General features: G+C 37.6%; 2 protein-coding genes across 6 annotated transcripts in view; one reads left to right on the top strand and one right to left on the bottom strand.

The window, feature by feature from the left end:
- LOC127442065 (macrophage mannose receptor 1-like) overlaps nt 1-912 on the bottom strand; it is an 88,200-nt gene extending 87,288 nt beyond the window's left edge. For 3 of the 4 annotated variants that reach the window (XM_051699777.1, XM_051699776.1, XM_051699780.1), the window contains exon 1: nt 88-912. In XM_051699777.1, the coding sequence (XP_051555737.1) occupies nt 88-493 (406 nt within the window). In that variant the 5' untranslated portion in view covers nt 494-912. The remainder of the gene's footprint in view (nt 1-87) is intronic. The other variant, XM_051699779.1, reaches the window with a different exon arrangement.
- Nucleotides 1-14,463, top strand: part of LOC127442077 (SLAM family member 9-like) — a 284,700-nt gene that overhangs the window by 50,554 nt on the left and 219,683 nt on the right. The window lies entirely within an intron of this gene.

A 14,463-nucleotide genomic window follows, 5' to 3' on the forward strand; every position in this document is an offset into this window, starting at 1 on the left:
TCAACAGTTGAACAAAAAGAATCAGTCCACAGCTTTTCTTTCTCAGCTAAACTAAATATTCAAACAGATCAACAACCGAATACTCACCATTGTAGCACACAAAGTATAGCCGCTTTGAGCATGGGTGATTGAACCAAAATCCATTGGCAGAATAGACACATTCTCCTTCACCATCAGGCTTCCCTGGATTCCAGCTGCTGTTCTGTGTAGCATTATCTCCATCTGACCAACCCCAGCGACTCTGTGTCCCCCTCTTCAGTCCAATCCACACTGATCCACTGTAACCAGCATCCACTGTTTTTACCAGCCTGCTCACATCATTCATGCTGTCTACAGTAGCCAGATCAGTGAACCTCGATCTGCAGTAACTCTGAGCATCATTCCAGGACATTCTCTCATTTATATAGTGATACTGTCGTGAAAGACCAGAACTGCTCCACAAGAACCCTGTTAATATGAACTTACTCAAATATATGCACATGCAGACATTCATGCAAACAAATTACAAATTATGATACAAACCTGACAGCAGAACAAGAACAACCAACCTCTGGTCCATGGTTGCTCACACAGCTCCTCTCTGCCCATTCATCATCATTGCATGCTGTTGTACCCAATAAAGCATATGAGCATATGATATGAGGAACAGGAAGATGACCAAACAAATAATCTCCTGCTATTTTCAGAATCACAGTCAGGAGTGTGATGTATTATAACATTACAAATGTACAGTGACCTGAGAAGTGAACTCCAAATTTCTTAATTAAACATTAGACCACTTACCAAACGATTCAGTAATTATTTGTATTAATCATGCTTTCTTCTTAAATCTTTCCTTAAGTTTTCAACACAGAACTTGCAGAAAGGTCTGCTAAATTTTAATGCCCTTGATTCATGAAGTTCTACACATTACATGCCAATTGCATATTTTGTTATTAGATTTCTTCTATAATTTGAAAATGCTTTCAGCAACCATTAAACATTTTTACTCTCAGCACCCTTTCATATTGCACTGGAAGCCTAATCTGAAAAAAGTGCACATTCTGTGTAAAAAATTATATATGCCACAAATTATTTCACATTTGCTTGTAACTGAAAAGTGAACCACTGGCATCCTGCCATGATATGGGGTCTGATTAACCTGGTCTCATGTCAAGTCGCAATAATTTTGCGAGATGGTAAAATCGTACAAGTGGGCTTGAACAATCATGTACAACTTTTACTCCCATAGAGAAAATAAAACAAAAAATTATATTATGATTTTTCCTAAATTTAAGTTATAATCTAAACCTAACCATAAAGTCTAACCCCTTACCCAAACCCAAAACCATGGTCTTAAAAAGGAAAATAACTTTTGTGTACCACAAAAGAGAGTAAAAGTTTGGATTTGTTAAAAAAAGGAGTAAAGTGTATTACGGAGTCATATGCATTGATAAATATGAAAAGAGCAACCAAATTTGTTCATGGACGATTCCTTTCTTAAAATAAAGTTTTGGATAGGAGGCAAGCAATTATTATAATTTTTTAAATCATTTTGAAATTCTGTTTGTTGATTGGTTTGTCGCCATGGGGATACAATTCGTGTGATATCTTACAATTTCGCCATTTCGTACGAATTATTACCAGTTGTCACGAGACCATGTTGGGTCTGACACAAATTGCACTTCTATTAACATTTAAATATCAGAATACACCATACCATTCTATTCTCTGAAAGTCAAAATCTAAAATGTTAACATGAAGAAATGATTTACTTGTACACCTTGTAGAATTAAACACTTGCAGTTACGAAGGATTAACACTATAGAAACATATCATGGTAAAGAAATACTTGATATATTTTTTTAGCATTAAGCATGTTGCACATAAGCATTAATTCACATTTCTATTATGATGACAAAAATTTGTCATTTTCAAGTGATTCACACGAAACCTGTCAAAAAAATGTCCTGTTCATATTTAACCCCAAATAAATTCAAATTTACATTTGGATAAAGAAAGTGAAATCTACATTTAGGACCATTAAGATATTTTTACATTTGGCATGCTTTTATCCAAAGTGACATACTTATTACAGGGACAGTCCCCTCAGAGCAACCTGCAGTTATGTTCCTGCTCAAGGAAACAGTGATGGTGGATGTGGAGATTGAACCAGCAACCTTCTGCTTACCGTTTTCTGCTTTAGCCCACTATGCCACCACCACTCCATCTTTGCATTGTGACATATTTTTTTCAGGACATTTAAGTACATTTTATCCCCCTTTTCACATTTTCGCATTGCATCAGGACATTTTACGTTTACTATTTCCATTGTTTTTAATGATAATTCTCATTACCTTAAGTCTTTATTTTGACTGTATTACGGCAATAAAGATGCTGTTGTTCAATTATTTTTTTTATATTAAAATAAGGGAAAATGAAAGGCAGTACCATAACTACTGTGATGTACTGTATACATACTTTCCAGTTTAAATAATCTTTAATTTGTTATTCATTTAGTTATGAGAATATCACAATGACCTTTTTTTAAATTTTTTTTTTTTTTTTTTTTGCATTGTTGTAATGAAAATTGGGGTGTAAAACCCCCAATATGACACAATGTACTGGCAATCTTAATGGCCCTAAAAATATGCTTCATTTTCTAAATGCAAAATATAATTTTTTTTTTTTTTACTTTCTTCCCTTTTTCTCTCCCAATTTGGAATGCCCAATTCCCAATACACTCTAAGACCTCGTGGTGGCGTAGTGACTTGCCTCAATCCGGGTCACAGAGGATGAATCTCAGTTGCCTCTACGTCTGAGGCCGTCAATCCACGCATCTTATCACATGGCTTGTTGAGCGCATTACTGCGGAGACATAGCGCGTGTGGAGGCTTCACGCTATTCTCCACAGCATCCACGCACAACTTACCACACACCCCACTGAGAGCAAACCACATTATAGCAACCACAAAGAGGTTACCCCATGTGAATCTACCCTTCCTAGCAACCGGCCAATTTGGTTGCTTAGGAGACCTGGATGGAGTCACTCAGCATGCGCTGGATTCAAACTCACAACTCCAGGGGTGGTAGTCAGCGTCTTCACTCGCTGAGCTACCCAGGCCACTTTTTATTTGGTTCTTATAATTCTGGAGCAAAATAGGACTGGGATATTTTCTTGACAGGTTTCATGAGAATCAACCTTTCATATGCAAAAAGATTATTTTCACTGAAGACGTTTTTGCACATTGTATCACGTCACTGACCAGAAAGCTCTTTTGAGTACTAAAACTGTCTATAGTAAAAAAAATAAATTAATAAAAAAATAAAAAAAACCTACAGTATTTCTACAGTATTGACAGTCAGATCTCTTGTTTTCCAAAATCATACACCTCCTTGTTCTTAACCATACATGTTGTAAACATAAATTTTTTCTTAGCTTTTGTGTAATTTGAGCCAATTCAGGTCTGGACTTACTCCCTTCCTTTACATAAATTCACACAACTATTAACATTTCTCCACTCTCTATTGCAAATATTACATAAATTTGCAAGACAAGAAAATGGTTAAATGTTTCAACTGCCCTGATGTTAAAAAATTTACATTATGGTATGGTATATCAATACACAAGAAATCATTTGCATAAACAAATACCTTGATACCACTGGTTTTACATAATGCATTGTGTATTCTTGTTAAAAGACTTTGTTTGTACGGAGTCTGTTTGCTTGTTATTTCTTAGACACACACCACTGCATTAGCATGTCCATGTTAATGGGTTTGTTTTTTTCTTTTTAAACCACAATGATATCAGATTTCACATGGATCCGGGAACAAACATAAAACAATCTTTCAAAGGGTTTTAGACTTTAATACAAAGATAGATGCTCACTATCTGAACAACGAATGTCAACAAACAAAGTCACAATGATCACAAACACTCTTGCAATATCAATAAACAAACACATTAACAAATATATAAAGAAATATCATATGGATAATTTCACCAGATAGACCCATTACAATTGATTCCTGGATTTACCAGCCTGCTCACATCATCCATGGTGTCAACAGTAGCAAGATCGGTCTACCTTGCTCTGCAGTAACTCTGAGCCTCTGGCCACGACATTCGCACATTTATATAGTTGTACTTTCGAGAAAGAGGCTTGGACCCTATGGATAGAGCGACAAAGGGGGGAAAACATTGTAGATATTTTCAAACTTTTATTGATTTTATATACAGTACATTGACGTTCAGGTCCAACTTTCTGTCTTGTAGTATAGAAAATACACATAGAGCCAAATGACTTAATCTAGACACATGATGATTTGGATGATGTGACTGACAAAGCAATGGTGCAAATATCAACTTCATCAATTAGACACCTCCTGTAGCATTCATTCCCAGTGCCAGTCATTGTCACTAAACATGATCTGATTTGATAAAAAAGAAATCAATGTAACAAAATATTCTGAGATTTATTTATTTATTTATTTTTTGTATGTGAAGTGATTTGATTGGTTATTAAACTCACATCCATGACATATGAAAAGTTGCTGTTGGTCACAACTGTAATGAGCCCATTTTCCAGAATTAGAAGTAACCACTGCAACACAGTCACCAGATCCAGAAGTCTGGGATGGTTGTCATGCTGTCCAGTGTCTAAATGAGACTCCACTAATCAGACCACTGCCAAAAATCCAGGAACAGGCCAATCCAATATGAAGGTGTAACTCCAATTATCTGCTTTTCATTTGGATTTCTAATGCATGTAAGATCAGTAAAGTGCTGTCTGCAGTAGCTCTGAGCATCTCTCCAAGTCATAGCAGTCTTAATAGTAGTATAACAAGCACAGTCTGTTTAGAAACAGAAGTTAAACTCACTCATCTTCAGCTAACATCAAAAGTGACATATAAGAAATATAATTTTCCTTAATCTTGTGAACTAAAAGTTCAATATACTATTAGATATTTTACCCCACATAATAAAAAAATAAAAATTGGACAGCAAGCGAAAAAAAAAAAATCCTTCGCCATCCTCTCCATCAACATCAACCTCACCACTATTTTTAATATCATCTTCAGCAACACCAACCTAACAACCATCTTAATCATCACCAACTACATCATTCTTTTTATCACCCTCAACATAGGGCAAGTAGCCTTTAGCCTCCTTGTTAGCGCACCCGTTTCCCATGTCAAAGACCCTGGTTCAAGTCCCATACAGAGCAGGTGAAACAGGAGTGTCACAATGGTGCTGTGACCCAGATGAGAGTGAGGTTTAGGGGGGTGAGTGTAATGGGAGCCAGCTGATAGATAATTGTGCAATGTGTATAAAAAAACCTCACTCTCCTGACCTCAAGAGGTGCTTTAGCAACTGATGCTAGGGGCTGTAGCCTTTATGCCTCATACACACTACATGACATTCGAAGATGTTGGATTGTGGTACCGTTCATATCACACAACTGTCTGTCTTGTCATGCAAGTCGTAGGGTTTTCAAATTACACAAGGAATCGGCAACAGGGGTGAACACATTACAAAACATTTCACTATTGATGAGTCCCCGACAACTCTGCCTGGACTACAAATTACGTTTCACAACAGAGTACACGTGAGAAGTGATACGAGATATGAAAACAAATGCATGATCATATTATGCATTTCAGAATATGATGTGAATGTTTTTCATTGCCTAAAGGCATCATATATTTTATTGGTTACAATATGAAAAAATACCTTCTACTGAAAAATCTATCTATTTGCTTACCTGACTGTCCAAGAGAATTGGCAATTTCTCTCGAACTCTGTTCTTGCTCCACCCGGTAGTGGTACAGTTCAGAGGAAACATCAAATAGGCGCTGTTGCTCCTGCCAATGTTCCACTAATTTTTCCTCCATTTCTTCGGTCCAATGAGACTTTCTTGATACCACAGCCATGCTAGTTGATGTTCTGTTGCAGGTACATCAGGACTCCTCCCACTTACATTGGCTGTAGGTCAACGCTGCAGTTGTATTCAGTCAAAACACATTTTACATTACGCGATTTGGAATCGCAGACAGGTCCAGATATTTAACATTTACATTTATTCATTTGGCAGACACTTTTATCCAAAGCGACTTACAAAAGAGGAAAACATAAACGAATCATCTTAAGGAGACAGTGGTATGAAAAGTGCCGTATTACAAAGTTTCACTAGCATCAGAATAGTATTCAAAACAGAATAAAGTGCAACAGGAATTATTTTTTTTTTTTTTCAATGACTGGTTAAGTGCTCATGGAAAAGATGTGTTTTTAGTCGTTTTTTGAAGACAGAGAGTGAGTCAGCTTCACGGATGGAGTTGGGAAGGTCGTTCCACCAACGTGGTATGATGAAGCTGAAAGTCCAGGAAAGTGTTTTGGTGCCTCTTTGTGTTGGTACAACAAGGCGACGTTCCTTAGCCGACCTCAGGCTTCTAATGGGCGCGTAGCTCTGCATAAATGATTTTAGGTATGCTGGAGCAGACCCAGTGACTGTTCTGTATGCCAGCATCAGAGCCTTGAATTTGATACGTGCATCAACCGGCAGCCAGTGGAGAGAGACAAGGAGTGGTGTAACATGCGCTCTCTTTGGTTCATTAAATGCTAGATATCTCGCTGACATGTGTCGGCGCTTCTCTCAGATAGCGTCTTTGATAGTTCATACATTGCGTTCGTCGCTCACGGGAGCGAGCTCTGATTTGCTTATGATTTTGGCCTTTTGTCGGCGATCTCCACAAAACTGTCGGCGAGTGAAAATCGGGCCTAAAATAATGTAGTGCAAACTTGCCATTATCCTCCTTGTTAGCGCATCTGCCTCTCATGCCAGAGACGCTGGTTCGAGTGCCGTATGGAGCGGGTTGAATAGGAGCGTCACACATGTCGTTTTGGAGCATAAACTACTTTAATTTTACCATAACCTAATGAATAAAGAGATAATTAGCAAACATGCTCACATGTACAGATTTTGCCAACTTGCTGTCACCCAATGCTAGCATGCTTAATGTCATTTGATAGGTATGCTTGTTCTTTTGTCTAATAACCATAACTATTTTCATGAAGGTAAAGTTAAGATAAAATTAAATTGGATATCCTTTTGCTTGCTTGTTAGCCTACATGCCTGCAACAGCTAAACCTACGATATGTTGACTTAGGGACATTATTATTATTATTATTATTTTATCTCAGGACAAAGTACATTTGATTTAGAATGTCTAACTGTGTTATGTATCATATTTAATATTTGTGTTTATTTTATTCTTCCACTATTACAATTGGTTATACCATGTTTTATGTCCTTTATGTGGTTAAATGTGAAGCACTCAGCAGTTTAGTCTCACACCATGTCTATGGGTGCGTCTGGTGATGCGACGCGACGTGACGTGCCGCAACGTTTCAGACTGTCTGTACTGGACGCGTCCAAAGTGAACGTTCTAAACAGGCCCATTTGTAGGACCGGTGCAGTGCGAAATAGAACGTTTATTGTCTGCGCTCCGCAACTCAACGTGCTGCAGCGGACGCTTCATTGATTATAATGGGGTTTTACTGCTTTTAACGCAACGCGACGCTTGCGTCCGGTATTGACAGGCTGTCAGGAACATTGCCACATGTTGTTGACCTAGGGACTTCATACAGTTGTGTTGTGTTATTCAGCTGTGTTGTGTTATACAGTTATGTTGACCTAGGGACATCATACATTTGTGTTGTGTTATTCAGTTGTGTTGACCTAGGGACATCATACAGTTGTGTTGTGTTATTCAGTTGTGTTGACCTAGGGACATCATACATTTGTGTTGTGTTATTCAGTTGTGTTGACCTAGGGACATCATACAATTGTGTTGTGTTATTCAGTTGTGTTGACCTAGGGACATTATACAGTTGTGTTGTGTTATTTAGTTGTGTTGACCTAGGGACATCATACAGTTGTGTTGTGTTATTCAGTTGTGTTGACCTAGGGACATCATACAGTTGTGTTGTGTTATTCAGTTATGTTGACCTAGGGACATCATACAGTTGTGTTGTTGACCTAGGGACCTAGGGACATCATACAGTTGTTTTGTGTTATACAGTTATGTTTACCTAGGGACATCATACATTTGTGTTGTGTTATTCAGTTATGTTTACCTAGGGACATCATATATTTGTCTTATACAGTTATGTTGACCTAGGGACATCATACAGTTGTGTTGTGTTATTCAGTTGTGTTGACCTAGGGACATCATACAGTTGTGTTGTCTTATTCAGTTGTGTTGACCTAGGGACATCATACAGTTGTGTTGTGTTATTCAGTTGTGTTGACCTAGGGACATCATACAGTTGTGTTGTTGACCTAGGGACATCATACAGTTGTGTTGTGTTATTCAGTTGTGTTGACCTAGGGACATCATACAGTTGTGTTGTGTTATTCAGTTGTGTTGACCTAGGGACATCATACAGTTGTGTTGTTGACCTAGGTACATCATACAGTTGTGTTGTGTTATACAGTTGTGTTGACCTAGGGACATCATACAGTTGTGTTTTTCATTTATGTTGACCTAGGGACATCATACAGTTGTGTTGTGTTATTCAGTTATGTTGACCTAGGGACATCATAGAGTTGTGTTGTGTTATTCAGTTGTGTTGACCTAGGGACATCATACAGTTGTGTTGTGTTATTCAGTTGTGTTGACCTAGGGACATCACACAATTGTGTTGTGTTATTCAGTTGTGTTGACCTAGGGACATCATACAGTTGTGTTGTGTTATTCATTTATGTTGACCTAGGGACATCATACAGTTGTGTTGTGTTATTCAGTTATGTTGACCTAGGGACATCATACAGTTGTGTTGTGTTATTCAGTTATGTTGACCTAGGGACATCATACAATTATGTTGTGTTATTCAGTTGTGTTGACCTAGGGACATCATACATTTGTGTTGTGTTATTCAGTTGTGTTGACCTAGGGACATCATACAATTGTGTTGTGTTATTCAGTTGTGTTGACCTAGGGACATTATACAGTTGTGTTGTGTTATTTAGTTGTGTTGACCTAGGGACATCATACAGTTGTGTTGTGTTATTCAGTTGTGTTGACCTAGGGACATCATACAGTTGTGTTGTGTTATTCAGTTATGTTGACCTAGGGACATCATACAGTTGTGTTGTTGACCTAGGGACCTAGGGACATCATACAGTTGTTTTGTGTTATACAGTTATGTTTACCTAGGGACATCATACATTTGTGTTGTGTTATTCAGTTATGTTTACCTAGGGACATCATATATTTGTCTTATACAGTTATGTTGACCTAGGGACATCATACAGTTGTGTTGTGTTATTCAGTTGTGTTGACCTAGGGACATCATACAGTTGTGTTGTGTTATTCAGTTGTGTTGACCTAGGGACATCATACAGTTGTGTTGTCTTATTCAGTTGTGTTGACCTAGGGACATCATACAGTTGTGTTGTGTTATTCAGTTGTGTTGACCTAGGGACATCATACAGTTGTGTTGTTGACCTAGGGACATCATACAGTTGTGTTGTGTTATTCAGTTGTGTTGACCTAGGGACATCATACAGTTGTGTTGTGTTATTCAGTTGTGTTGACCTAGGGACATCATACAGTTGTGTTGTTGACCTAGGTACATCATACAGTTGTGTTGTGTTATACAGTTGTGTTGACCTAGGGACATCATACAGTTGTGTTTTTCATTTATGTTGACCTAGGGACATCATACAGTTGTGTTGTGTTATTCAGTTATGTTGACCTAGGGACATCATAGAGTTGTGTTGTGTTATTCAGTTGTGTTGACCTAGGGACATCATACAGTTGTGTTGTGTTATTCAGTTGTGTTGACCTAGGGACATCACACAGTTGTGTTGTGTTATTCAGTTGTGTTGACCTAGGGACATCATACAGTTGTGTTGTGTTATTCATTTATGTTGACCTAGGGACATCATACAGTTGTGTTGTGTTATTCAGTTATGTTGACCTAGGGACATCATACAGTTGTGTTGTGTTATTCAGTTATGTTGACCTAGGGACATCATACAATTATGTTGTGTTATTCAGTTGTGTTGACCTAGGGACATCATACATTTGTGTTGTGTTATTCAGTTGTGTTGACCTAGGGACATCATACAATTGTGTTGTGTTATTCAGTTGTGTTGACCTAGGGACATTATACAGTTGTGTTGTGTTATTTAGTTGTGTTGACCTAGGGACATCATACAGTTGTGTTGTGTTATTCAGTTGTGTTGACCTAGGGACATCATACAGTTGTGTTGTGTTATTCAGTTATGTTGACCTAGGGACATCATACAGTTGTGTTGTTGACCTAGGGACCTAGGGACATCATACAGTTGTTTTGTGTTATACAGTTATGTTTACCTAGGGACATCATACATTTGTGTTGTGTTATTCAGTTATGTTTACCTAGGGACATCATATATTTGTCTTATACAGTTATGTTGACCTAGGGACATCATACAGTTGTGTTGTGTTATTCAGTTGTGTTGACCTAGGGACATCATACAGTTGTGTTGTGTTATTCAGTTGTGTTGACCTAGGGACATCATACAGTTGTGTTGTCTTATTCAGTTGTGTTGACCTAGGGACATCATACAGTTGTGTTGTGTTATTCAGTTGTGTTGACCTAGGGACATCATACAGTTGTGTTGTTGACCTAGGGACATCATACAGTTGTGTTGTGTTATTCAGTTGTGTTGACCTAGGGACATCATACAGTTGTGTTGTGTTATTCAGTTGTGTTGACCTAGGGACATCATACAGTTGTGTTGTTGACCTAGGTACATCATACAGTTGTGTTGTGTTATACAGTTGTGTTGACCTAGGGACATCATACAGTTGTGTTTTTCATTTATGTTGACCTAGGGACATCATACAGTTGTGTTGTGTTATTCAGTTATGTTGACCTAGGGACATCATAGAGTTGTGTTGTGTTATTCAGTTGTGTTGACCTAGGGACATCATACAGTTGTGTTGTGTTATTCAGTTGTGTTGACCTAGGGACATCACACAATTGTGTTGTGTTATTCAGTTGTGTTGACCTAGGGACATCATACAGTTGTGTTGTGTTATTCATTTATGTTGACCTAGGGACATCATACAGTTGTGTTGTGTTATTCAGTTATGTTGACCTAGGGACATCATACAGTTGTGTTGTGTTATTCAGTTATGTTGACCTAGGGACATCATACAATTATGTTGTGTTATTCAGTTGTGTTGACCTAGGGACATCATACATTTGTGTTGTGTTATTCAGTTGTGTTGACCTAGGGACATCATACAGTTGTGTTGTGTTATTCAGTTGTGTTGACCTAGGGACATTATACAGTTGTGTTGTGTTATTTAGTTGTGTTGACCTAGGGACATCATACAGTTGTGTTGTGTTATTCAGTTGTGTTGACCTAGGGACATCATACAGTTGTGTTGTGTTATTCAGTTATGTTGACCTAGGGACATCATACAGTTGTGTTGTTGACCTAGGGACCTAGGGACATCATACAGTTGTTTTGTGTTATACAGTTATGTTTACCTAGGGACATCATACATTTGTGTTGTGTTATTCAGTTATGTTTACCTAGGGACATCATATATTTGTCTTATACAGTTATGTTGACCTAGGGACATCATACAGTTGTGTTGTGTTATTCAGTTGTGTTGACCTAGGGACATCATACAGTTGTGTTGTGTTATTCAGTTGTGTTGACCTAGGGACATCATACAGTTGTGTTGTCTTATTCAGTTGTGTTGACCTAGGGACATCATACAGTTGTGTTGTCTTATTCAGTTGTGTTGACCTAGGGACATCATACAGTTGTGTTGTTGACCTAGGGACATCATACAGTTGTGTTGTGTTATTCAGTTGTGTTGACCTAGGGACATCATACAGTTGTGTTGTGTTATTCAGTTGTGTTGACCTAGGGACATCATACAGTTGTGTTGTTGACCTAGGTACATCATACAGTTGTGTTGTGTTATACAGTTGTGTTGACCTAGGGACATCATACAGTTGTGTTTTTCATTTATGTTGACCTAGGGACATCATACAGTTGTGTTGTGTTATTCAGTTATGTTGACCTAGGGACATCATAGAGTTGTGTTGTGTTATTCAGTTGTGTTGACCTAGGGACATCATACAGTTGTGTTGTGTTATTCAGTTATGTTGACCTAGGGACATCACACAATTGTGTTGTGTTATTCAGTTGTGTTGACCTAGGGACATCATACAGTTGTGTTGTGTTATTCATTTATGTTGACCTAGGGACATCATACAGTTGTGTTGTGTTATTCAGTTATGTTGACCTAGGGACATCATACAGTTGTGTTGTGTTATTCAGTTGTGTTGACCTAGGGACATCATACAGTTGTGTTGTGTTATTCAGTTGTGTTGACCTAGGGACATCATACAGTTGTGTTGTGTTATTCAGTTGTGTTGACCTAGGGACATCATACAGTTGTGTTGTGTTATTCAGTTATGTTTACCTAGGGACATCATACAGTTGTGTTGTGTTATTCAGTTGTGTTGACCTAGGGACATCATACAGTTGTGTTGTGTTATTCAGTTATGTTGACTTAGGGACATCATACAGTTGTGTTGTGTTATTCAGTTGTGTTGACCTAGGGACATCATACAGTTGTGTTGTTGACCTAGGTACATCATACAGTTGTGTTGTGTTATACAGTTGTGTTGACCTAGGGACATCATACAGTTGTGTTGTGTTATTCATTTATGTTGACCTAGGGACATCATACAGTTGTGTTGTGTTATTCAGTTGTGTTGACCTAGGGACATCATAGAGTTGTGTTGTGTTATTCAGTTGTATTGACCTAGGGACATCATAGAGTTGTGCTGTGTTATTCAGTTGTGTTGACCTAGGGACATCATAGAGTTGTGTTGTGTTATTCAGTTATGTTGACCTAGGGACATCATACAGTTGTGTTGTGTTATTCAGTTGTGTTGACCTAGGGACATCATACAGTTGTGTTGTGTTATTCAGTTATGTTGACCTAGGGACATCATAGAGTTGTGTTGTGTTATTCAGTTGTGTTGACCTAGGGACATCATACAGTTGTGTTGTGTTATTCAGTTATGTTGACCTAGGGACATCATACAGTTGTGTTGTGTTATTCAGTTATGTTGACCTAGGGACATCATACAGTTGTGTTGTCTTATTCAGTTGTGTTGACCTAGGGACATCATACAGTTGTGTTGTGTTATTCAGTTGTGTTGACCTAGGGACCTCATACAGTTGTGTTGTGTTATTCAGTTGTGTTTACCTAGGGACATCATACAGTTGTGTTGTGTTATTCAGTTATGTTGACCTAGGGACATCATACAATTGTGTTGTGTTATAAAGTAATGTTGACCTAGGGACATCATACAGTTGTGTTTTGTTATTCAGTTGTGTTGACCTAGGGACATCATACAGTTGTGTTGTCTTATTCAGTTGTGTTGAACTAGGGACATCATACAGTTGTGTTGTGTTATTCAGTTATGTTGAACTAGGGACATCATACAGTTGTGTTATTCAGTTATGTTCATGCAATTACAGGGAATGGTGGCTGAGGCTAAGATTTTGCCTAACATCTCCTTTTGTGTTCCACAGAATAAAGTCAGTCATATGGGTTTGACAATGATTAAATGACTTTTTTTGTTCTTGGGTGAACAATCCTTTTTATGTCAAGAAAAGCACTTTAAATTTGTCTTAATATTGCCAAAACGTTATTTTGCAAATGTACTGTTGCTACATGTACAGGATTTGATATCAAAAAGTGCACCCCAAATTTTCTTAATTAAATATTATACAATTTACCAAACTGTTCAACCTAATTTGTATTTGTATTTTTAACAATCTATTTGTTTTTTTTAAAATATTCTTCTTTGTCTCTAACTTCTAATTACCAGTTATATTATGTTAATACATGCTTGTAAAGTGACACTTATCTTTAAAACACAAAAAGCCTTGATTCATGAAATTTTGCACTTCTCCTGCCAATTGCCTATTTGTTTTTAGAAGTTTTGGTAATTTGATAATGCTTCCAGCTAACAATATAGGTCTCCCGGAACCATTTAACATCTTGTACCGCATTTAAATAAATTCCACAGAGTTGCACAGATCTTTCCACACAATCAGCACAGATACTGTGTCAAAAGTGCACATACAGTTGTGCTCAAAAGTTTGCATACCTTGGCCGAAATTGTGAAATTTTGGCATTGATTTTGAAAATATGAGTTATATGTCTTTTATTTAAGGATAGTGATCATATGAAGCCATTTATTATCACATAGTTGTTTGGCTTCTTTTTAAATCATAATGATAACAGAAATCACCCAAATGGCCCTGATCAAAATGTTACATACCCTTGAATGTTTGGCCTTGTTACAGACACACAAGGTGACACACACAGGTTTAAATGGCAATTAAAGGTTAATTTCCCACACCTGTGGCTTTTTAAATTGCA

Source organism: Myxocyprinus asiaticus, chromosome 6 (genome assembly GCF_019703515.2).
Source record: "Myxocyprinus asiaticus isolate MX2 ecotype Aquarium Trade chromosome 6, UBuf_Myxa_2, whole genome shotgun sequence".
Taxonomy (NCBI): Eukaryota; Metazoa; Chordata; class Actinopteri; order Cypriniformes; family Catostomidae; genus Myxocyprinus; species Myxocyprinus asiaticus.